At 55.0% G+C, this 25367-nt stretch overlaps 1 protein-coding gene across 4 annotated transcripts; it reads right to left on the minus strand.

The window, feature by feature from the left end:
• Positions 1–1396: 1396 nt before the first annotated feature.
• MFGE8 (milk fat globule EGF and factor V/VIII domain containing) lies at positions 1397–12243 on the minus strand. Of its 4 annotated transcripts, none has more exons than XM_061446770.1 (10): positions 11574–12243; positions 8129–8254; positions 7766–7891; positions 7159–7272; positions 6591–6772; positions 6119–6274; positions 5237–5381; positions 4258–4442; positions 2879–3034; positions 1397–2756 (listed from the first exon to the last, which is right to left on the minus strand). In XM_061446770.1, the coding sequence occupies exons 1-10, from the start codon at positions 12226–12228 to the stop codon at positions 2613–2615; spliced, it is 1989 nt and encodes a 662-aa protein (XP_061302754.1). In that variant the 5' UTR covers positions 12229–12243; the 3' UTR covers positions 1397–2612. The 4 variants fall into 4 exon arrangements, with proteins under 4 accessions (XP_061302754.1, XP_061302752.1, XP_061302751.1 ...); XM_061446768.1 differs by having other exon boundaries at positions 4258–4460; XM_061446767.1 differs by having other exon boundaries at positions 7159–7317.
• Positions 12244–25367: the final 13124 nt, after the last annotated feature.

Here is a 25367-nt window from a genome sequence, read left to right on the forward strand (position 1 = left end):
TTTTGGCTGAATGGGAGCCACAAAGTGTCACCCGTGTCTTCCCCGCCTCAACCTCAGCAGCTCACAGCTCCTCCATAGCCACACGGAAGGGGTTTCTCCGTGTAATGGCACTTGCATGGGACAATTCCAGCAGGAACCTGCTGCCCAAGGCTCAAATCAGGGAGGAAACCCCATGTTCCTGGTGGGATGGAGGCGGCTGTGATCTGTGCCGGGCTTTCCGGGTGGAGGCGAGAGGATGCTCTCTCCGACGGCTGCTTCCTGAGGAACTGGCTCGCGGGCAGCCGAGTCAGCAGCAGCGGGGTGCCGCAGCCTTCCTGCTGCTCCAGCAACCCAGCCGTGTCCAGGAAGAGCATCCGAGGCATGGGGATGAGTCGTGAGGCGCTCTGCACGGTGTGAAGGGCACTCTCATCCTCATCAAACTCCCCATCCTAGAGCTCTGGAGGAGGAAGGAAATGCCACAGAGCTGGGAAGGGGCTCAGCATCCGTCAGAGGGGTTTGCCTGGGGGGTGGCAACGGGCCACAACAGAATCCCCTGCTCTGACACAGGGCATCTGGTCCCGTCACCCTCCCCATGGAGCCTGTGCCGTGCCCCAGCTCAGGGCTATCCTGGCTGGACTCAGAACAAGCTGCTGTTATCTCTGCCCCAGCTTCCCCGTGATAAGGGTGGCACGTCTGGAGGTGAACCGGGCGGCCTGTCACTGGCTCGAGCTGTGGCTGCTGTTTGTCACCAAGCAGCCACAGTGGATTCAGCCTGGTCCCTGCCAGCAGCCCCTCTGGTGCCCAGGGGCCAGGCAGGGGCCTGCGAAGGGGATGCATGGCCTGAGCAGAGCGCTGCTGGCAGCACAGAGGTGAATAGAGGTGGTCCAGGGCTGCAGGGATGGAGAGATGTGGTGGGATGCAGGTTGTCCTGGGCCATTCATGATAACTTCAGGGCAGAAGGCTCTGGAGGGGAGCAGAGCTCCTCTGTCCTGTCCACCCCAGTGCTCCTTTCCTACCAGGGACCCTGTCCTCAATGCTGGGAGCATCCCCTGGGCAGCCCTGGGGTGTAAGAGCTGGTTTTGCTCCCAGCTGATGGATTTGCTCCAGGATCAAAGCCAAAGGAGGAGACACAGGGCGTGGGGTGCTGATAGCAGCCTCCCCTCCCCATGTCCCATCCCATTGTGCTTGTCCAGCTGCAAGCACAGGCTCTGGCAGCTGCGATGGGGTGGAGGCAGCAGGGAAGATGCACTGGTACTCTGGTTCTTGTGCAGGGAAGGGTGCTAGGAGGGGCTGCGAAAGCAGAGACATGGGTTCAGCATGGCAGGAGGCAGCCCCTTGGGATGGAGGAGGCTCAGGGGGGATCCCAAAGGACTGTGCTTCGGGAGGTGGCTCTTGGGAGCACAGAGCAGCCAAGCCAACAGTTTCAGCTGGTTTTAATACTGTCAGAGACACCCTGGAGCAGGGCCACTGCTGTCATCCCACCCAGGCTCCCTGGGCGCTTGGCAAAGCCATCCCGCTGCCGGCCCAGCTCCGTGGCCACTTCACATCCCAGCAGGAAGGGGAAGCATCACCAGGGAAGGACACCCTGATGCCAGTGCTGGGCCTCACTCATCTCCTACTGCTAATCCCGAGGGCTCGAGCATTGCAAGAGGCTCCCCTCCACCCCACGGAAAGGGAAAGAAGTCAGGGTACAAAAAGGGTCATGGCACAGCGCTCTGTGGTGGTTTAACCACCACCCCACCCTGCCCATCGTTCCTCCACACCTTTGTGGCTACAAACCACCTCTGCCCCACCACCAGATTGCGGCCCCCCCCCAATCACCGCTCAGCTCTGGGGACAAGGGACCTCAGGCATCCCTAACTGGAGACAGGGGCAATGCTGAGACTTGGCAGATGCTGGAGCCGCATGGTCCCAGGAAGGGGAATGGGCAACGACTGCCAAAACACACCCAGCGGGCAGAGCCACGGGCAATAGGGACCTGGTGCCTCTTGACAGGAGCCGTCTCATCACTCCCCTCACACTATGCAGCGCTGACACCACAGGCAAGGAGACCCAGGGCATGGCACAATGGGCAGGGGACCACAGCCAAGTGGGTTTTTCAGAGCCCCTGTTTGCAGCCATGCAGGAAGCAGGAGGGATGCTGGAGGCTGCAAGCCCAGGATGCTTACCCTAAGCCCCCCAAAGCTGCTGAGCCCCAAGCCCCACTGCAGGCAGGAGACTGCAGCTGGCTGCAGCCTCTCTGCTGGAAGCAGAAGCAAAAAGGAGGAGAAAATGTGTCTCCAGGCTTAGCTGGGAGGATACAGTCAAGCCCTGGTTGTGTGACGGGGGTCCTCCAACAAAGCCCCAGTTGGAGAAGGTCCCTCAGTCAAGTCCCGGTCACACAAGGGGGACCCCTCCCCCCCGGCTAGTGGGGTGAAAGAGCAGGAGCTGTCCCCACATCCCACCTTAAGAGCCCTGTAAAGTGCAATGCTGTGGCCCCAGCGCCAACGAGGGCAGGGGAGCCCTCCTGGCCGCCTGCCGAGTTTGGGGACATGAAGAGAGGGGTGTGAGGTCAGAGCAGGAGCGGGCAGAGGTGGGCAGGGTGCAGGCTTGGGTGGTGGGCAGGTGCAGCCCCGTCCTTCCTCCCCACGTGCCTACTCATCACAGCCCAGCAGCTCCACGCGCAGGGTGATGCGGTTGTGCCAGGCCACGGGCAGGATGCGGATGAAGCGGGCGTAGAAGGGCACATCAAACACGTTCTTCTTGTGTGAGTAGTTGTCACTGTTACCATGGAAGATCTATGGGGGGAAAGGTGGGTGTCAGCACCTCCAGGACCTCCTGCCACTATCCCATCCCATCCCATCCCATAGCAGCATCCCTGAAGCCCAGATTGCTGCCCACCTTGCCCTGCCCCACACACCTTGGTGCTGTTTGTCTGTCCATCCTTGTACAGGGTCCAGGATGTGCCATTGTCACTGTAAGCCACCTTGTAGGCTGCCACATACTGGATGTGCCCAAAGTCACGGGCTCCTTGCGTGATGATGCCCGTCACTTTCTTCTGGTCCTGGAGGTCGATCTGGCACAGAGACAAAGCTCGTTGAGGCTCCTCGCAGGAGCAGTCCTCCCACCTCAGAGCATCCTGCATGTCCCAGGGGTACCTGGGATGTGCTGGCCCTCATTGTTTGACCCCCACCCCAATACCACAGCAACTAATAGAACACCACTGCAGCATCCCTCAAAGCGACCCAAAGCGGGACACAAACCTCTCCATCTCAGCTCCCTTCCCTACTGCTGCCACCCTGATATTTTTCATTGAAAAGGTCAATGTGGGAATGACAGTAAAAAAATCTGAATTCAGAAAAAATAAAGGATTCCCAAAGGAAATGTATTTCCATTGGAAAGTGATTCTGGCTGAGAAAATATGCAGTTCAGCACGGTCTGACAGTTGGGTTGTGAGATGGTTTCTATTCTCTTTACTCTGCCACACTGCACTACAGCTGCTGGCACGCTACACATAAACCAGCAAAAGAGCTGAAAGTCTCCTTCATTTAGTTCCTGTTTTATGCTCATCGAGGGCAGAACCAGCTACAGATACACACGTGTGCATGTATGTATGTGAGCACACATCTAAATCTGCGTGCACGTCCACAGTCAGCCTGTGGTGCAACAGCCCAACTCAGCGTGTCATCCCGACCCCACCAGCAGTCATTTGATAAACTGGTTTATTTAGGGCCACGAAGCAGCTGCTTTTAATCATTCCCCAAATAAAAAGCAGGACAAATATTTAAACTGCGTTGTCCTATTATGTCATGAAATCATGTGAAAAGGATAAAAACAGGGGAGGAAAGGAAACTGAGAAGGAAATTTCAAAACTATTTGTTCCCATTCCAGACTGGGAAGAGAAAAGCAAACCCAGTATTTTTCCTGCAAAACAGAAACACAACATTCTGGGCAGCAGGAGGATCGTGGCACGGTCACCCCAGGCTGGGACAGCACTCCCCAATAGGGTTATGCAGCACTGGGGTTCTGAGGGCTCGGTGCACCCCATGGGAAGGTCTGCGGAGACGGCACCACCCTGTTCCATAAGCACCGATGTGTCTGACCCACTGCTGTTAAAGTGGGTGGTGGTGGCCCCATCCTGACCTGTCCCTGCAATCTCAGCTGTGTGCCCCACAGCAGGGCTCCGGCTGCTCTATCCCAGCATCTCCCGCTGTGCCCATTCTGCTTCCAGCACCCGGGCACACCTGGAGGAGCTGGGGGAGAGAACTGAGGTTACAAAGGGAGGGCACCAAGACCCACCTGCAACCACTCAGACTGATCGTTGTTGAGTGCTGTCCAGGCATTGGTCTTGCCTGTCTTGTCCAAGCGAGCGTAATGGGGGTGCCAGGTAAAGGCGTCGATGCCCCAGGTCTTGAAGACGCTGGAGGCTGTGATCTGCTGGTCGGAGATGAGGCGGGATTTCATGCCCAGAGGCTCCGAGCAACCTGCCGTGTTGAAATACACTGTAACACAACAGTTTATAGACAGTGAAAAGGAAAGAGCCCACGGCAAAACCCCATAACCCAGGTGGGCGCCAACCCCACGTTCCCATGTTCCCCCCACGGCCAGGATCAGCAGAACAACTGGCTTGCCTTTTCCTGGGATTATAGTTCCCAGCTATTCCCTGTCTTACAGTGCCTCCTGCTGCAGGGATGTACAGATGTCCTCACAGCGCAGCCTGGCTCCAGAATACAGCTCTGGCAGGAGGCAGGAGGCTGCTTTTATGGGTGAAGAGAGCAATGCAAAGACATCCCCAGCCAAAAGCAGAGCTGGCCCCATACAGCAGCAGGATGTGACCCAAGCCCCCATGGCACCCTGCTCTCACAACATGGGTCCTGCTTGGCTGCTGGGGATGTGCCACAGGACAGGAATGCCAGAGGCACAGGGAAAGAGCTCAGGCTAATCATTCCTCATGTTTCCCAGAGGACTTTGATCCTCCAGTGCTTTTCGACTCTCCAGCTGGAAAAGCAGACAGTTCACAGCTCAGAATGGGAAGGGTGCCATAAAACCCCTGGGCTGGGAGGTGTTAGCAGTGTGAGAATGCAGCTTAAACTGGTGGGATTAATGGGTTGTGCTCCCCAAAACACCCAGGGGTATTTCCAGGCATCACATAGCAGGTATGGGAAAAACAAATCCTCTATCCCAGGGGATCCAAACCAGTATAAGGGCAATGCCCTGCCCCGTGTCTCCCCCTGCCCTGCAGTCCCTGGGGACACTCAGGAGAGGCACCGGCATTTACCATTCATCTCGCAGCCGATGAGCTCGAAGCGCAGCGTGCAGGCGCGGCGGCACATCACCGGGTAGATGCGGATGAACTGGGCGGTGATGGGAGGGTTGAACATGTTGGTCTGCATGGTGCCATAGTCCACATTCCCCGGGAAGACCTGCAACGGCCAACAGAGTGTCCCGGCTCTGCCATAGCCTCTGCGTGAGACCCCTTGCCCAGCAGACAGACCTCAGCATCGAGTGGGGAAGCAGGGCTCTGCTTTAGTGCCCTGGAGCAGTGCATGACCTTGCAGCAGCTATATTCCCTGCTCTGTCCTTGCCCCACAAAGCAACACCAGCTCCCTCCAGCTACAGCGATACTCCTCAAATCACAAGCAGCAGAGGTGGTTCATTTCTTTCTTTTTAACACAATAAATAGAGTCAGGCCATGTTTTCTTGCATTTTTCTCCACTGCTGCAGAAACAAGAGCAACTTTTCTGCTCTCTAAAGCAAGGCAGATTCTCCCAGCCATTCTCTGGAATGGCAATATTCCTGCTTCGAGAGTGAGACACAGTCAGCTCATGCTTGGTGCAGACACAGCACTGAGACACATAATCCGCTCACCAGCCCTTCCAGACCATGCCCAGTCCCCATGTCAGCGATAAAGACATTATCTGAATGACCTAAATAAGTCAGCACTGCTTCTTTGGCTATGCTTACTATGGTCAATTAAACAGAGCCAGACAGTGCTGCCTGGCACTGGAACTGCCTCTGCAGTCTCGCTGCTAGGACAGCTCCCAGTGTGCCTTTGACCCAGGTCAAAAGCACCTCCCCAAACATGGGGCCAGTTTGGGATGCAGCTCGCAGCCACCCCAGCACCCGCAGCGCTGCCCTCACACAGAGCATCACTGCCCACCTTGTCTGTGTCCTGCTTCTCGTCCTTGCAGAAGGTGAATTCCCTCCCATCCAGGCTGTAGGCGACTTTGTAGGCACGGACAAACTCCTGCTGGCCCACACGGCGAGCGCCTTGTGTGATGATCCCACTCAGCCGCATCTTCCGCAGCAGGTTGGCCTGGGTAAGGAGGAGGGTGTGAGCAGGGAGCAGTGAGGATGGGGTGCACAGGCCCTGTGCCCAAGCATGGGAGGGTGGGCTCATGTTCAACATCAAGACCAGGAGAGGGGCTGCTCAGGGTACTGCAAGGAAGGGAAAATCTCAACGCCAGGGACCTTGTCTTCCCCAGGCACATCACGAGATGCCCCTTGTGCAGCAATTTAGCCCCACACTTGCCACCAGGACCAGATAAACCCCATAGGAGCAGCCCAGCAAGACCATCCATGGGTACGAGGGCTGCCCGCTGCGCCGGTGCTCCCAGTCCTGCTGCAGGTACCTGGATCCAGGGGCTCTTGTCATAGTCGCTGGAGGTCCAGGCGTTGACAATGCCATGGTTGTTGAGGCGGGCGAGCTCTGGCCCCCAGCGCTGGAGGCCGAGGAAGCCATAGTAGACAGAGGATGCTGAGAGCTGAGCATCAGAGATGGCTCCTCCTTCCATGCCCAGGAGAATAGCACAGCCTGGGGGCAGTGGGGACATCAGCACCAAAGAGAGACAGTGACCAGGAAGCAAAACCAGGGAGCCATTTGCCTCTTGTCTGGGGACAGGGCAGGAGGTGGGGACCTGCCCAAGGACCTGGCTGTCCAGAAGGTGTACTTCCCCCTCCTCATCCACAAAACCAAACCCTCTCATAGCACGGAGGTTTGGGGAGCAAGGGTAAGGGCTGCTCTGGGTACCCCCACAGAGAAGACAGCACCTTCCCAGGGACGCTCCCTCCACCAGGTCCCTGCTGGCATCAAGGGCAGCCAGCACATAGGCACCCGTGGCTGCCCTTCAGATCCCCTAAACCAGCTGGTGAGATCTCTCCTGGCAATGAGAGATGGAGCAGTGGGGGACAGGGACTTACGGATGTGGCAGGTCTTCCCCAGGAACGGAGAAGGACACTTGCAGGTGTAGTCACCATCCAGGTCCAGGCAGGTGCCTCCGTTTTTGCAAGGCTGGGAGGAGCACTCATTCTTGTCTAGGACAGAGTTGAGGAGCTCAGGAGGAGACCCAGGAGCCAGTCCTGGGGAGGACACCCCTCATTCAGTGCAGCAGGAAAAGGGGGAGACGTCCCCTCAGCCAGGGCCACAGCAGGGTCCCTGCTGATACGGTGGCACAGGTTGAAGCACTGACTTATAGAGCTGCCTAAGCCATGTCCCTACTGACTGCTGCCACATGTGCATCAGGACACACAGCCATGGCAAGGCTGGGACCCCATATGGAGCAGGCTGAACCTTGAGGCACCCCTATTCCCATTACTCAAGGCACCAGAGATGCAGAGCAAAGCTCAGACACCGCCGCATCCCCACGCCATGGTCCTTCCCTCCACCCTGCAAGGTCCAAACCAGCCCTTGGTCCCTGATAGAGCCTAGTGCCCAACACAGCCACAGATTAAACACCCACCGGTTGTCCCTCCAATGCTGCCCAGGGGGTCCCCAAGCCCTTAAGCCCCCTTCTCCCCCTGTACTCACTGTTCTGGCAGTGCACCCCATCGTACCCCGCAGGGCACTTGCAAATGTAGTCAGTGAAGACATCCCCACGGTTCGGGACGAGCTGGCACTCGCCATTGTTGTGGCAAGGATTGGGATGGCAGGGGCCTGGGGAAAGGGAAAACAGCAGTAATATGGGCATGGATGGAATATAAAAGCACCAGTGGGCTGTCACTCCCTGGAGACACTGCATTCCCCCCAAGGAATGGAGGTCACCGCATCCCTGCTTAGATCTCCATTCTATGTGCCCATCAGCAGGGCTGGACCCCAAGGCCATGAGGGCACACTACCATGCTGCAAGGCTCCTGGCCTTCACAGAGCACCCGTGAGGGGTCAGCCCCTCACCTTTCTCTGTCTCATTGCAGTCAATCCCAACGTAGCCCTCAGGGCAGATGCAGAAGAAGGGGGTCTCATTAATCCCAGTCAGGCAGGTGCCCCCATTCTGACAGTGGTTCACGTCGCAGAAGTCTCCTGGAAGCAAAGCCACACGTCACTGCGAGCCATCCCAAAGGCCGGTGTCCACCAGAGCCCTGTGGATGCACATGGAGGCATCCCAGCTCAAAAGCAGGAACTACTCCAACTGTGGATGCTGCAGGGAGGGGAGCACCCAGAGAGGCTGCTGGAACCTACACAGAACCTCTGGCATTCACAAGTGATGAGAATGAGCATGACAGAGTGGCCAGGACCTGTCCTGCCCTGGCACACAACAAAGTGGGTTTAACAGAGCCTGCACATCAAACCCAAGCCAGGGGAAACCCACGTTTTTGGTGCATCCAGTGTATCTGATGCTTATCTGGGAAGCAGGGGTAGCCAGGCTGGGGCTCGCTCAGGCATGAACAGCACAGGATTATCCAAGGGAGCTGGTCCCATTGCTGAGTTTTGCTAATGAAAGTTAGAACTCCCGAGACCAAACCAGAAACCATTGTAGGGGGGAGCCCGCACGCCTTGTTTCTCACAAGCTGGAGACACGCAAGGAGGGAGCGCAGTGTCCATCCCTGCACAAAGCCTGCCAGACCTCCATCACTGTCCCAGCAGCTCCCACGAGGCAGCTGCAGCCCACAGGCACATCCCTGCACGGGCTGCACCATCCTCCCTTGCTGTTCATCCACCTCCAACATCTCCCACAGTACTGGGTTTATGCGGCGAGGTGCTGCAGGGGGCTGCAAAGGTGGCTTCTGCAAGACACCAGGAGCTGCTCCTGTGTTGGAGACCAGCAGTCCCTGCCTCCTGCAGACAGCCCGGGCAAAGGAGGAGGAGGAAGAGATGTGACAGGTGCCAGAGCAGGGGTTCCTCCACAGCCCATGGAGAAGACCATGGTGATGCAGGCTGTCTCCCTGCAGCCTGTGAAGGACCACACCACAGCAGATATCCACCCTGCAGCCCATGGAGGACTCCACACCGGAGCAGCCTTCTCCTGATGGGCTGTGCCCCATGGGAAGGACCCACGCTGGAGCTTTTTCATCTGCTTTTCTCCCCCTGTCCTGCTGAGGAAGGGGAGTGAAGGAGCAGCTCACGGCAACCAGCCGAGGATAACCCACCACAACCTTCTGCTCAACACTGAAGTGCTAAATCACACTGCAAGAACCCCAGTGAAATTCCTCCCACCCTCAATTTATTCTGCCCCAAGAGCTGCAAGACAGTGGCATTATCCATAAACCTAGACCAGACTCCCACCCTGAATGCCTCGGTACTCCTCACCAAGTGCCAGGACAGCACATACCTTGGTGCCAGACTCTCCTCTGCCATGCTGCAGGAATCAGAGTAAGGGCTGGGTGGAGACCCAGGAATAACTCCTTACTACAGGCAAGCCCTGGAGAAGGTGGAAGTTAATGAGCTGTGGGCTCGCTGCCTGGACCCACACCAAACAGCACAGCTCTCATTAGCCTAAGCTAATACTCAGTGAGCTCCCACTCATTAGTCTTTTAATAGCAGGGCTCCTCTGAGTTAATCCTACTCTTCCTGACACTCCACATCTGCAGGGTACACACTGGTGGCAGACTGGCCAGTGTTCCATGAAGGCTTCTGAAAAGATGGTGTAGCTCCCTTAGCCCAGCCTCGGGAGGCAGAAACACTTGGGCAGTGGTTCAAGTCCCTGCCCGCACTGCCCAGCCTGTTCTGCATGACCTCATGCTCCATCAATGCACTGCCATGAGCTACAGCATGGGAGGAGAGAGAGCTCCTGCTGATACGTGGGGATGCCTTCGCCCCACGCCCCTCAGCAGGTCTCCAGCCCCATCCCAAGGATCATTCCTGGCAGTTGGCCAAGGCCAAGTGGACAGAGCTGCTTCTGTTCAGCAGCAGGACCTGGCTGCTCCCCCATGAATGGAGCGCCAGTGAACGTGTGCTCCCCAGCATCTGCACTGCCTCCAACACAGGATACTATAGGGTGGGACACAGCAGCGAAGGAGCAAGGGTCAGGACAGGAGGGTCCCAGGTTTATACTATACAAGTAACTACACTCCCTTTCCTTCCCTCCCAGGAATTATCCCTTACATAGTGGTCTCCCTAGCCAGGCCCCTGCCTAGCAGCAAGGCACATGGGTCACATTTTCCACTGTGGCAAGTAGTTTTGGAAGCTCCTATTTCTCATCTGTTGCAGTTCAGCATCTCCATTCTCCACACAGGCACTTTTCTGCAGGCAGGGACAGAGCTGTCACAAGCTGGACAGTCAGGAACCACAGCAACAAAGATCAGCCACTGCGTTTGGAAATGTTTGCATGTTTGAATCCACAGGCTGGCTGGAAGGCAAAAATAACATCCTTCAAAAACTGGGACAGCTCATCCCAGCAGGCAGGGGGAGGTCAGGTCAAGCCTGTCTCGTGAGGGCCCAATGGGCATCTCTTGCCCAGAAGGAGCAAGCACAAACAGGGCCTTCCTCATAGCACACCTTCTGCTGCCCTTTGTCCCTTGTCCCAGAGCACGCTTGGGCTTTGCTACCCTTTTGCCTTCTCACCCATCTCTTCTGGAGTCAACCACCCCAGGCGTGACCCACAGGGTGATGATGGAGCTGCTTCTCGTGGGGTTCCCCTGGCAGGGCCAGCCTGGCGCGCTGTGCCAGGCGGTCCCAGGGAAGCTGTTTACATTGTGGGCACGGTTATCTAAGCCTGAGAGCACGGGACAGCCCCGCTGAGCTATTCCGAGCTCAGGAGCAAGGACAGGGCTGTGGACCTGAGCTCCTCCGCTCCTGCAGCAGCAGCCCTGAGGGCTGCGCACCCTCTCATTCATCACCCCCGCACACAACACCACCCCTGCCCAGACCCTCTTGCTCTGCACTCCAGATCCTCTGGCTCTGCACCCCAAATCCCCTGCACCCCGGATTCCCTGCACGCCAAACAACCCCGCACCCTGGACAGCTGAACTCTAGATCTGTTGCACTCCAGATCCCCAGCACCCCAGGCTCCCTGGCACCCCGGATCCACAGCACTCCGGACCCCCTGCACCCCGAGCTCTTTGGCACACTGGATCCCCTGCACTATGCATCTCCAGCACCCCACGCTCCCGGGCACCCCAGATCCCCAGCACCCTGGGCTCCCTGGCACCCCAGATGCCCTGCACTATGGATCCCCAGCACCTCGGGCTCTTTGTCACCCTGGATCCCCTACTCTCCCCATCCCCTGCACTCCGGATCCCCCGCACCCGGTACTCTAGCACTCCAGTTCCCCTGCACCCCAGGCTCTTTAGCACCCCGGCTCCCCTGCACCCAGGGCACCTGATCCCCCGCATCCCTGACCCGCGCCATCCCTGACCCTCGGCACGCTTGATCCCCAACACCCGGCTCCCTAGGCACTCACCGGTCACGACCAGAGGCAGCGAGAGCCTCAGCACCAGGGGGAACAGCACCTGCAACGGCCTCGGTGCCCGCGACAGCCTCGGTACCCGCAGCACCGCCACCGCCCCCATGCTGCTCCCGAGCCGCACGGAGCCGCGCCGATGCGATCCCAGCCGCGCCGCCCGCTCCGCTCCGCTCCGCCGCGGGGCTCGGGGCAGGGAGTGACTCAGCCCGGCCCGGCGCGGCCCCACGTGCTCCGCCGCCCGCCCCCGGGGCGGGCTCGGGCAGCGGGAGGGGCTGCGGGATGGGGGGGTGATGCCCCAGGCACCGCGGAGTGCAGGCAGGGCCGGAGCTGGGGTGCGAACCTGGCCCTGTAGCCAAAGGAGCCACCAGGCACCCTGGGGATGCTCCGAGTGCGGGGTCCACCGGAGAGACCCGCACCGGACCTTGGTCCTAGGGTGGCGGTGCCCCTGGCTCCCGGCCCTGGCTGGCAGGCAGAGGGGGCAGAGCTGGATCGGGAGCAATGGGGGCTGCCAGCACTTGGCAGGAGGAAGAGGTGTTTTGCAGCACAAGCCCCCCACGTTTCTCTCCATGGGTGGGATGAAAGCTGGAGAGGCTTTCCCCTCTGCCAGGCAGGGCACGCACCGGCACACTGAACCACCCTCGGCACGCAGCATGCCAGAGGAATGGGGCTCTCCTGAGCTTCTCCTAATCAACATCAAGGAAAACAGCCAGGCCAAGCGTGCATGGGAAAGGGACTGGGGAGACAACAGCTCTGCACAGAGCACCACACCATAGCTCTGTTGGGTCAGCCACAAACGAGCTCATCTTTGAGCTGTGCCCAGCTACCAAGGGCTGGAGAAGCCCAGCTGTGCCCTCGAGATGGTGCCATATGTGGAGCTCTGACCTGGGAGGCAGAAACCATGGGGCTAAAGCATATTCATGTTAAATCCATATTCAGCAGCAAAGACTTTGGAAAAGAGAACTGCACAGTACAGGAATGCTGGATCATTTGACCCCACGTCGGAATTCCACTCCAAGCCCTCCTCCTAAGCATGAAGCTGATTTTTCTGTTCTTGCAAAACCCTCCCTTTCAGCACTAACCAACCCAACTCAGACACTTCGGCTGCTCATATTTACATGTCAACTCTGTCTGAGTATTGCTCCATTTCTGGCTTTAGCAATGCAGCCACCGCAGCCCGCAGCGAGCTGGGCAGCCTCCCTGAGCACCCTGCACTTTGACCACTGTTTCTACACCCCCCTCTAACATCCAGTTAATGCTTTCCTTGGACACAATCAACCAGTGCCCATAGGAGCACCCAGACAGGGAATGACACCCCAGGGACAGTCCCACCGCCAGATCCAGCTGCCCCAATATGCCAGGAATTTGGCTGGAGGAACACAGGGATCTGGACACGTGTTCCCACCCAGCCCCAACCATCCTCACTAGTGCTGGTTCCTTCCATTAACAGCCATGCAAAGGAAACTCCAGGCAGACCTGAACTCCAGTGGAGGGAGAAACAGCAGCTAGAAAGGAGGAAGCGGACTATACACAGTACTTGCTTTCGAATAACCCTGCAACCTCAGGGTAATTACTGCTGTGGTGTTCCGAGGAAAACAAGGTCAGGAGGAGGAAAGCGCAGGGCAAGATTCCCAGGGCTGTGCACAAACAACTAGGACAAGGGTGTTTGTTCTGCCTCTTGAGGGGCTACAGCCCGGATTGGTCTCAGAGAGGATGCAAGACTCAGAGGGAGCTGCAGAAACATCTTGAGCCTCTAAAAACAGAAAGCAAAATGTTTTCCTTCTGTCCCCAGGGGCATGAATGCCGATGTCCCGAGGAACATGCATGGGAAAGAATACTAAAGAGCGAGTGGTGGAGGCCAGGCAGAGGTATGCTTCCATAGGGATGGTGCTTCCTGGAGGCACCAGTGGCTCTTTGAGTGGAGACCTGTGATGGAGCAGGGGATTCCAGTGAGAAACTGGGTTTGGGAAGAGCTTGTGCTGTGCCAGCTGGAAAAGGGAAGCTCTGTGAGTGAGAGAAAAGAGAGGAGCAACCTGTCAAAGACAGGGAAGCAGCAAGGAATGGAAACACCACTCCCTGGGCTCATATAGAGCCAAGTTTTCACAAGGGATGGCTCTACTTGAAAGAGTTGGGTAGGTCGAAGGTCAGCCATAATTTCACTCCCTTCTGCAGGGACTACTTAGGCCTTGTTATAGCAGGATTTAGCACTGGGTTTGGTTTCTTCTGCATGGAGACCTGCCAGGCTTTGCTGGGCCATAACCCTTTCTGAGCCATGCAGATAGCTGATAGCCCGGTTCTGTAGCTCAGGGGATAAAGAGGAAAATAGGTGATGGTGCTGCACGTTCCTCTGATGCAATGCTCTTTATTTCCAAGCCTATACAAAGGTGTTTTCACATGAACAAGGGAGGTGAACAATACGCAGTCTGCCCCTTGCTCAAGCTTAAAGCCCCCATCTGCCATAAAACCAGCCAGGGTGCGTCTCATGGCTGATGAGTTTGCAGTGATGGCTTGGGTATCACCACAGTTTCGTGTTCCTTCCCTCCACTCCCTCTCAGACACTTATCTCTGACCCACGGGACCTCTTCCCCCCACTATCACATAGCGGCGATAACCCCCACTCCCAGCAAAGTCCCACTCATCCCTTGCATGCATCATTTTGGGTGGCAGCCCCTCTGTGCGTTCTATAAAGGAGTTCCCTGGCTAATGTTTATCTCAGAATAAAGGCAGCCGTTACACCCCGGAGGGATTCTCCACCCGAAACGCTTCCAAATCCTCCCTACAAGATGGTTTTCCTCCCTCACCCCAGCATCAAGGGCCCAAAAAACCTCCTGGCAGAGGTAACCAGCCCCATTCCCTGCGGGCACAGCTCTTTCCTATAGCCCTACAGAGATGTGGTTCAGGCCACAGCACAGGTCTTGGGAAGGTTTCCTGCTCTGCAAGATCAAGCCTCCCATCCTGCCACATGTGTCAGCGACTCCGAGTGGGAAGGAGAAGTGATCTGTAGCACCGTCACAGAGGATTAATCCCCAGCCTGCTCCTGATCCCTCTAACAGGATAACCGAGTGCTCAGTGCCAGCATCTCTAACCTCCTGCAGCGTCACTGCTGGCAGTGCCAGCATGTGGTTTCCAACAGCCACGGGCCAGGACAATCCTTGCCTGTAGCTGGACTCCTCTGTTTATTTTATAGGGGGAGAAAGCTTTCCACAGGCTCTGCCTTTTCCACCAAAAAAGGGAAACAGTTTCTTTAAACTGAGGCTCTACTTTTAGGGACACTAATATTTAGATACCAGGAACTTCAGGACTATCTGAAGAAACCTAGATACTGAATACCCTCAGGGCACGGAAAGCCCGGTACAGCTACCAAGTGCCCTTTCAGGGTACATAAACCACTGTGATTTAAAAGGAAGAAGGCAAAGGGCAGCACTGTCCCACAGTTCTGCTCTATTCCCACTGCAGATCGTGTCAGAGCTCAGATGAGATCCCAGCCAGTTTAACTTCAAGTCCTTTGCTCTAACCTCAATAAACAAGATTATATCCAGCTTAGAGCTGGTGTGTCTGTGTAAGGTGCTTAATATAAGCACCTTTATATAACTCCTTTCTGTGAACTGAAGTGCTTTGCAGTCCTTAAGGATTTATCCATGCTTATCTCCAACTGAAAAGGTGTTGCCTTCATCTCCACTTGGCAGATGGGAAACAGATGGGCTCCATGGAAGGACATGTCTTCCTTTATTTTGTCCATCTACAAGGTAGGCATGCACGCTTGGCCTCTTACGCACAGCCAGTGGTACCAGCAACATTTCCAGAGGCTATTTGTATGTGCTACAGGAGGAACCCCCTGGGAAACAGCTGTCCCCCTGCTGAGGTTGGATCAGCACCAACCACTGGACAGGACTAAACCCCTGTGTGGTGGTAGTTCCTATGGTGCCCATCTCAATGGATGTCCCAGACTCGCCTTGTCCCTCTCTGGGCTGTTGGCTGCAAGCACCCATTTGGTAAGAGGAGCTGACGCTGTGAAGTACACTGTGATGCACAACTGAAACTGCTTATGGATTAGCAGCAGCGAGCAGCATGACCCTGCTGAGCATCAAGGAGATGCCGTAGGCAGATAAGCCCTGACTCTTTTGTTCTTTTTCAGGAAACCCTTGGCAAGCTCCTGCCTTGACACAAAGCACTAAATTGTGTACTTGATAGCTTTATGGAGGCTCTTTTGATAACACCAGTTTCTGTGGCAAGGGATGGATCCTTGTCCTGTTATCACATGCACAAAACCCCTTCTTACTCAAAGCCATCAGTTTGGTGCTTGTGCTTCTGGTATACGCTTGACAGAAGGTCCTCCAGGACTCACAGGGCTCAAGGCAAGCTTGCTTCCTGATTAAACGCCAGGAGCCTGATGGTGCTAATGCTATATGAATATGCAGCAACACTAATAGAGAGCAGTGCCACGGGGTTTGCAAGGAGCCCAGAACCTGTCTTACCGGCTGGTGAAGAAGAGGCAGTTTGCTCATGCACCGCTCCCATCCCACCCATCCATGCCAGGAAGAGGCTCTGCCCAGGCAGGGGCCTTATTAGTTTGTGAAGTTTCCTTTTGATCTCTGTATCTCGCAGCATAATGAGAAGGTTTGAGCTCTGCCTGGCCCGCCCTCCGTGTGCCTCCCAGTTGCTCCGATCACCCTGAGTCAGGCAGGCAAGGGGAGATCTACCACAGCTCCGGGGTTAATTTCTTCCTAAAGAGAGGTGTATTTGGGGCCTTTAATACATGCTTTGGTAGCCACATGTATGGCTGGTAGCAGGAAAGCACAGTTCCTTCACACCTCCCTCTGTCCCGCACAGGCACACAACCCAGTGGGGGCATCCAGGGTGATCACACCTCAAAGGCAGCTCCTTATTCCCTTGGTTCCTGCAGCCCAAAGCAGCTCTCGGAGGCCACCTGCAGTTGTGCCCCTGTATGGGATGGCTGGTGACCACTGATGCAGGATGTTGGTGCCTGTGAGACCTGTGCTACGGGAGGGAGCTGCCTTCAGCAGGAGCTCCTGTGCTAGCAAAGAGGCATACACCCCACTCACCCCGAGGTCCATCAGAGCCCCTCCCTTGTGATTCAACCTCTCTCCCATCCCAGACGGATCCTACACTGCTGGCACACCAGTTGAAGCTCCTTCTCTACCACTTCCTGCTCCTTGGGCTGCAGCCTCCAGAGCCGCAGCGGAAACCACAGCAGGAGCTCGCTTGGCACCGCAATCCGTGTCCAGGAGAGCTGGCTCAGCTACTCAGTTCCTCCTCTCCCATGACTCCTCCTTTCTTCAAAAGGAAATGAAAACAAGCTCCAAGCCAGGCTTCCATGTGTCCTCAATGAAACCCATCTGTGACAGCCATGGCCACGGCCTGACAGGGGCTGCTGCCTGGTCAGTGTGCGCAGTCCCGCCATGGAGGAGCGCACGTAGCCAGCCCCAGGGGCAGCACATCCCAAGGGAACAGAGGCCAGAGCAGGGACATGGGGCAGCTGTGTCCTCCCCAAGCGCTCTGCCTGGGGCTGTGCTACCTCCTGTCCCAGCAGCAACAACAGCTCCTGGGAAAGAAGCCAGCTGATAGCTCTGCACATCCACAGGCATCTCCGTAGTTTACACACACACAGTTTGGAGTGGTGAAAACCTCCTTAGCAGGAACAAGAGTGTCTTTGAGGGGCAGAGGTATCCACCCGTCCCCTGGCTGATTCACAAGCATCCTCCAAAGGAGATTACATAGAATGGGCAGGGTTGGAACTATATTTCTAGATACTTATACTATATTTCCTTATTATAGTTCTTAGAGCTTAGTTTGCATCAGACCTTTGTAAAGTCTCCCAAGTGTCATTCCCTCCCAGTTGAAAATTTACACTAATGTGTTTTGAAGATATATATTCTGTTAGTCATGCTCAATATGTCCTCTGCAATCACTCCTCCTTCTCACAGGGATCTCCCATCACATCAATTACCTTGTCCAACATCCGCCAGAGCCTTTATTACAGCATGAATCAATTTGCCTTCTGAAACCAAATCCCCTTCAGGCATGTCACTGTTTCCTCTCAACTCCTTGTCCTGCCCATCAGCTCAGTTGATACTGGAAGCAAATCCCAGAAATACTGTTCTGCATCCTCCCAGTGCCACTTGAAGAGTTAAAACAGACCCAGCTCCAGCAGAGTCCCCATTGCCAAGCTCTCAATAGGCTGCTGCCCTGACAGCTCCAGCAGCAAGACCAGTAGCTCTCACTAGAGACATGCAGATTAGAAACAGTGAGTGAAAACATGTTGGTTTCATAACACCTCCTATCTCCTAAAGGGGCTTTGCATCCTCACGGAGCATTCCCTTTGGTCCATGTTCTGGGCAGGATTTGTTTGTACCTCTTGGAGATGTTAAGCAGAGACCTATGGATGCAGCCCCAGTGCTTCTTTTGGCACACGTGGTGTGGCCAAGGCAGTTATTAGGGGCCTGTGTAGTAACTTGTGTCCAGCTTAGGATGCTCCCTTCCAGTTCTTGCTATCCCACCTCAGGCTCAAGATGGAAAACAGGAGCAAGGCCACCTACATCCAAGACCTGATGTGCCTCATTTCAATGAGCAGGGCTGGCTTCACGGGCATACCACACTGTAAGGATGCTGCTCACCTAGAAGAACACGAGAACCCCGCACGACCAAGCAGTAGGTGCAGTCCCTTTAGGGTACTGTGAAATGGGGCTCCTTTGCAGTCTTCCTCCTCCTACGTCACATCTGCATCTTCTCACTTTTGGTGGGTTGTCTTCTGCAAGACCTAAGACTGTAAGAAAACCTCTACCTCTGCTTCCTTCTCTTCTGTCTATGCTTGCCCATTTGTGTTATGTGCTGTGGGCAGGCAGCCAGCGCAGGTTTGCCAGCAGTGAGGACAGTGACCCCACAACTGCAGTTTCAGGGATGCAGGGCTGTGTTTTGCAGCGCACGTGCAGCCCCACACAGGAGGCACGTTTGCTCTGTGGTTAGCTGGCAGGCTTTCCAGGGAGCAGGAATCTGCTCAGAGAGCTGTTTGTTTGGGAGCATGTTGTGTTTTTGCCTGGTCTTGCAGCTGCCTGTCAGGCACTGTACAAACACAGCCCTGTCTTCCATGCCCCCCCTTCCCTGTTCTGTGTCTCTTATGCTGGGGTTTAGGATTAGCCACACCTTAGCTGGGTAAACAGGAGCTGATCGTGCCCCATCGGCACGGCCTTTTCAGCCTCAGCCACCACAACCAAGAAATGCTCGATTTTTATCCCAAGCAAATCTCCCTTTTCATCATTCAGCACGTCTGAAGCCTTTAATTTGACACAACAGCTGATGTGATCCTCTGCATTGGTTTCATCTTCTATTTTCTGTCTTTGTTCTTCTATTGTCCTTATTCTTCTTTTCACTGGGTTGATTCCACTCTGCCTCTTTATCTCCTGATCTGTTCCTCATTTTCTCACTCCTTTTTGCCACTCCTGTTTCTCTCCCCTTCTTTCTGCTGTCTCACCCACCTCAGAAAAGCCACCTTTATGTATATCACATGGGTGCTAACTAATTTATATTAGCTGATCTTCTAGTCTAAAGAAAGCCTTGCAGTGGTCAGTAACCACCACCAGCACCTCGGTCTTCACCTCAGCTCTAAGGCAGCAATTCCTGGCAATTTTTACCTGCCTGTGAAGGGATGAGGAACAGGGAGGGAGGAGGACACCCATTCCCTGCAGCACAGCACCCTCTAGCCTCCGCTGGGGCAGCAGCTCCTTGCTGATATGCACGCAGGACCTCCACCATCACCATTCAGCCATGAGTCCTTCCAGTCCTGCAACGCTCCTTACCTGCCCAGCCCTGCAAATGTCCCACCTGCAGCCAAATCCAAGGATGGATTTCTTGGGAACTTCAGAGATCAGGATCTTCAAGCTGGTCTGTTCGGAGCAGATGGGTGGTAAATCCGGCATCATTTCCAACAAGCTGAGACACCAGCTTTGCAAGGTGGAGCCTGCAGTGAGCTAATGTGGTGTCAGCCCAGAGAAGAGATCATTACAGCATCAGGAGCGGTATTTATTTCCTCCAGCCCATGCAATATTCACCTCAGTGGTGGTACAGGCAGTGTTTCCACAGGGTAGTGCTGCTCCTTCAAAGCCAGGGGAGGTCAGCTGCAGGAGTATGGGATCAGTGATGGCAATAGCTCTGCAGTCACTGTCTTCTTGGGAGGCTGCTCCAGGAAAGCATCCAGCAGATGGGGATGCTCTGGATTTGCCTTTCATCCCAGTTAGCCCACTGCTCCTCGATGCCTCCTCCCCAGACCATATCCCCATGGTCCCCATCAGCCTCACCCACAACCGCCCCTCCGTGACAGCATCAAGCCTGTTTTCCCTCACTCCTGCTTTCCTTCTGCACCTCCAGGAAACAGAGCTGTGTCTCCCTGCACCCTAACATCATCACCTTTTCCCCCAAAAGGAAACGCAACTGTTTTCTTCATACTCCCTCATCCACACACAGCTGTGTGCTCCCCACATCCCAGACCCATCCTGATTCCCACTGTTTCGGCACCAGGCAGTAGCTTTCCGCCATAAATACTGCTCTGTAGGAAAAGCCTCTTCCCCATTCCTTAGGCAATACTAACACTTGGATTCTTACAGAGGTCTGATAATCCCATTGTTTGGTTCACTGAGCATTTCAGGATTGCAGCCCCTCATTCTCCTCATGCATGACTGCTTCTATGGCAGCTTTTCCAAAGAAAGCATTTCACAAGGGGCCACTGAAAAAAATGTGGCTTTAGCAGTCTCCCTCACTGGCTTTCTGAGGCTGGATAATCATAGTCCTTCCAAACTCCAACCTCAGGAACACAGTATAATGGCAAATGTCAGACAGACCACTCGGAATTAAACAGAAGACAAATAGTTTCCTTTATTCAGTATGACATCTTGGAAACACTCCAGAAGCAGCTCATACATCCTTCTGGCTTTACTACAGTCATTGTTCCAATCCATCCTGCTTTCTACCAGAGACACCTCCTCTCCCTGCTCTTGCTGCCAAATACCTGCTGCTGTCATGCAGCCTCCCCTGCATGTAACCCCCCTGCTTGCGCAGAAGGCTCTAGGGACAAGTGTCACACCAAAGCACTGCTTGGCCCCTGCAGATGTGTCTTGATTTACCACAATGTGTGATAAAGGGGCAGAAATGGCTGTGAGCAAACAAGAGATGGCATTGGAGATGGCTGCAGGGGACAGGTCTGCTCAGCCTGGCAGCTTTTGGTGCAGGAGGTAGGAATTTCACCTGACTCCCTGGAAAATGCAGGAGTGTTGTGGCACAGCTTCATCTCAGGGAGAAAGAGACAGACCCTCCCCCTAGAGCACAGAGTCTGCTTGTGGATCCAGGCAGTGCTGAAAGTGCCACGATGCTTCCAGAAGCATTGCTGATGCTGGGGAATGGTTTTCAAACCCTCTTCAAATCCTCCAGCCAGATGTGGCTGCATGCGGGGTAAACGGAGTGAGCTGGCTGTTAGGAATTCGTGGAGAGAAGCAGCAGAGCACAGCCTGGTAAAGTGCTCGGCTCAGTGGCATTTCTGGTTTAAAGAATTTGGGAATGCAGCAGCCAATCTCCTCTGAAATGATCACTGAAGGTCCCTGTGTCAGCAGCCAGAGCCCTGTTGGGTTTGGTAGAAAAACAACAAAAGAAGAGAGATATAAAGTCACTAGCAACTACCTTCAGCCATCAGAAGAGAGCAGAGCCTCTGTTCTACAGGGGACGAAAAGGTGGAGTGCAGTAACCCAGGAGGGCTGAGGTTAGTCAGTTAAGTTCTATAATTAGGAAATAAATAGCGTGCTAAATAAACGCAGAGCAGAAGCTGCTGAGGAGAGTGGCAGAGCTGGAAGCTGGAAAGGAACAGCTGAATGGAAATGTGATGGAAAAATACTGAGCAGGTGGGCCACATGCCACTTCCTCGGCTGGTGTGTGTGATGCAGCCGTTCTCCCACCCCTGGCACTTGTCTCCTGACGTTGTCAGCTCTTCAGGACAGAGGCTGCTCTATTTAGAGATCTCCAAAGTGCCCATTACGCTTTTAGACACCATTTTAAGTAAACAGAAGAGTCCAAAGAGCACTGTGCATCCCGATCCAACAGGCTCTCTGGCTCTGCAATGCCTCGCTGGCACTGCAGGGGAGGCAAAGCAGGGGAGGAGGAAAAAACATTGCCTTTATTTCCATCTGCAAAGCCTTTTTGTGCTCACATGTCACTGACAGGCACTCTGCTTACTTTCAGCTGGCAATCAAACTCTGTCATAGGAGATGTTTTCCTTTTTGCTCCTGCTGCACTGACAGAGATCGACACCTCATGTTTCCTCCAGCAAAAAGGTGTCTACAAAGGTGCAAAGTCCCCCAAGAGTCCTTCAGCACACGGTGAGTTTGCTGAGCAGAAAAGCTGGGCCAGGGGAAATGAGGCAGAAGAAGAGTTCCTTGCGGCAGCAACAGCCAAATGAGAGGGATGTGAAGAACAAAAGGTGAGTGTCAGCACGGTGTTGCATGGGGTGTCTCAGGCTGGCTCAGCACCACATCAAGCTCTCTCTGCCTGGTACCTTTCCAACTACTGGGTTTTAAAAGGTGAAATTACCACAAGCCATTTTTTGGTGCTTGCACAGAGGTAAGCACCTGCCCAAATCACACGACAAAGCTGTGTTTTTCCTGTGCCTACAGTTTCCAGCACACACATTTGGCCTCGTCTGCAGTAAGCACACTACTCAAAGAGGGATCCTCCTGTCTCCGAAGCATTAGGGTGTTTTGGACACCCCCATCCCACTTCTCTGCAGCAACACCAGACAGAAGCATCTGTTGGGCTGGAGCTGCCAAATCCCTCCCTAGGAGGCTGGGAATGAAGCTAAGCTCTCTCCAGCACCCTTCCTTTACGGGATGGTTTGTGCTACTGCTCAGATAGCATTTCCTGAGCATGAGCTGATTGCTGTGAGTGGTACAGCCTCACTCCTGGCTCCAGGCCACAGAGTTCCACCTACAGCACACAGCACCCTCCCACACCGACCAGCACACCAGCTCCACCATAGCCACCTCAGCTCCCTGCACACTCACAGGGAGGGCAGCTTCCTCTGCAAGCCATGGCTTGAAAGCCAGTTTAATAGCCCCAAGATGGGTTTGTATTCACGCAACACACTTGCTCTCTCCTGGCCATCTCTGCTCTCAGTCCAGAAGGTGCAGCTGGAAACCCCCAACATTATCCAGAGTAAAACATGAACTGACTTGCACTGGTTCCTCCTTCCCTTCCTGCAGACACAGAATCTTTTCTATCACATTCCTTCTTCTTGCAATGGGCACAGCTCAGGAGTTCAGCTCCCACTGCTACAGCCACCTGCATTTGTGCTGCCACCTCCTCAGTGTTGGTCCCATCTGGCCCTCCGCTCTCATTCTTCACTGATGTATCTGAGCCCCCCCAATACCAAAGACCACCTTATGCTTCATTTCTCAGCAAGAGGGCAGCTAAGAGTTTGGTTTGCTTTGCTTTGTGACTGTGGCTTAACAAAGCTCTCTTCTAATAGCTGAGCTTCTCTCAGGTCAGAGAAACCTCCAACAGCCTCAAGGATTTAAAATAAAAGCCTTGCCTGAAGGCTTAGCTCTGGTTTACAGTGTGTTTTCCTGCCTGGATCAATGGTGAAGAGCCAAGGTCCACTGGAATCAACTGGACTGGAATTCTCTGTAATCAAGTTCAAACACATTCCTCAAATACTTAGTTAAGAAGCTGATAGAGGAAGTTTATCCACTAAGTCTATCTCAAAGCCTAATCACAAACACAACTCAGTTACTTCAGACATACCAAACCTCAGCCCAGCTGAGCTGCTGACAAGTTTACCATCCACCATAAACCCTGGGTGTTTTCACAAGGGTAATTACAAGATGAAGATAAGGAATCCATGTCTCATTTGACAGTGGTGCTGGATCCCACCTGTAGAAAGCAAGACAAAATGTTTGCTGTAGGGCTGCTGCTGTTTCTGCTCTGCCACCATCATCTCGGCAATCCCTCCCTGTCATTCCTCATCGCTCCCTTCTTCACCGTGACTCAGGCTACAGCAGTTACTCATCTCCAGATACACAACCCTCTGGAAAATGTGACTTGCTCCTTGAGCGCTTTCTCTACGTAGGAAGCTCCAAACTCCCTGTAAACACAGGAAACAAAACGTCTGAAATCAGGGGAAGGATTTTTCCATCCAGTTATATAAAGCAACCATTACCATAGCTAGGAACAGTTGATGTTACCAGCAACGTTAATACGTGGCCCATTTGGGAAGCCACAAGAAAAGCAAGTTTATAAACATCTCGTGTTATTTGGTTTTCCACGTGTGGCAGGCTCTCATTTACCTCTGAACTGAGTTCTCTGTCCCTGTCGTATATCCCACTGGGTGGGAGGAAACCGGGCAGGGGCTCCTGGGCCTTTGAGGGATGATGAGCACATCGCCTGTAAGGCCCCAGCACCACATTTACCACACGGAAGTGGCCTGGGGGCATTACTTTTAAGGCTCTATTCCTTATTTTTTACTACCGTGTAGTATTACATGGCCAGTATTCTGCACCTGAATACACCTACATGGACCATAACCACCTTGTGCCACAATGGAGAGGTTTTTACCCCCTCTGGCCCTCAGGACCACCGAGCTCCATGTCACTGCGGGGTGACCGTGCACCTCATACGGAACAGCTCCCCAAGCCGTACACCCCATCGCGGCCGGGGTGCTGGCTCCGGCAGCAGGAAGCGGCCCGCACCGTGACAGGTGCTCCCCGTCCCCGCGGCTCCGCTCTGTCATGGCGCCGGCAACCACCGCTCCCCCACAGGCGCCGCTAGCCCCGCCCGGCGCGCTGCCGCCAATCACCGCCTGACTGGCAGGGTCCCGAGCCAATGGAACAGCAGTGCCTCGCCCCGCTGCCTCTCCACCAGCCAATGGCGCCCGCGCAGCCCGGCCAGAACACGCCCTCACTCCCTACTGCCCTTCTGGCCAATCCAAGAGCGGAGCTGGGCGGAAGCGGCAGGGCGGAGCGGCCAATGGGAGAGTGAGGGCGAGTGCCGATGGGCCGCGGGTAGTGGGGCGTCTGCAGACGGGTGCGAGCGGCGCCGTTGGGCCGGCGACAACGGCGACAGCGGCGGCGACGACGACGACAACAGCGGCCTTGTGGGGCTCCCTTCCTGTGGGGCTGGGCCTCATTCCGTTCTTCCTTCTCAGCGGTACGGGGCCTTCGCCTTCTTTCTGTGTACGCTCTGCAGCAGGCTCGCCTCACGTGTGTATTGCGCGGGTAGCCCTGCGGTGGCCTGGCCCGGTTGTGGTGGTCGGCGGACCCCCCTCCCGGTGCCTCTCCTTTCGGCTGTCGCCGGGGTCGGGAGCACTGCGTGGCTGGCGGTGTGGTGACGGCCTTCCCCATCGCTTCCTGTGTGGTTGTGCAGGGTAAGAAGAGCGGTGCGTGAGCAGCCCGTGCTCACGGGGGTGAAGGCTGGGTTGGGGAGCAGTTGTAAGCTGGTGGGAGCTGAGTATCGCCCTGAGAGGATCTATTGCACACCGGTATTATCCTGAGGGGGGTGATGCTGGTGTGAGGTAGAGTCAGGTGAATTCTGGCTGATGTCTGCCAAATCACCCTGCTCCTCCTAAGTGGGGCTCTTCTCGTGTGTTATTTATGATTCTCGGTCCTCACATTGCCGCTAGTGTTTCATAAAAGCTTTAAAGCAATGCGTACTGTATACATGCTTGTTAGCCTGTATGACAGGACCTTGCTGCTCATAGAATCACAGAATCGTTAGGGTTGGAAAGAACCTCTGAAGATCACCGGA

The sequence above is a fragment of the Pezoporus flaviventris genome, unplaced genomic scaffold (genome assembly GCF_033815535.1).
Source record: "Pezoporus flaviventris isolate CSIRO_AGI_PZ_B2104156 unplaced genomic scaffold, CSIRO_AGI_Pfla_v1 ptg000006l, whole genome shotgun sequence".
Lineage (NCBI taxonomy): Eukaryota > Metazoa > Chordata > Aves > Psittaciformes > Psittacidae > Pezoporus > Pezoporus flaviventris.

Coding starts and splice junctions, on each gene's coding strand:
- MFGE8 (XM_061446766.1), bottom strand. CDS start 12,228: ATGCTGCGTGCCGAGGGTGGTTCAGTGTGCCGGTGCGTGCCCTGCCTG. Junction 7,318..7,765: donor TGGGGTGCACTGCCAGAACA/GTGAGTACAGGG, acceptor TGTCCTCCCCAG/GACTGGCTCCTGGGTCTCCT. Junction 6,275..6,590: donor ACAAGAGCCCCTGGATCCAG/GTACCTGCAGCA, acceptor CTCCTTACCCAG/GCCAACCTGCTGCGGAAGAT.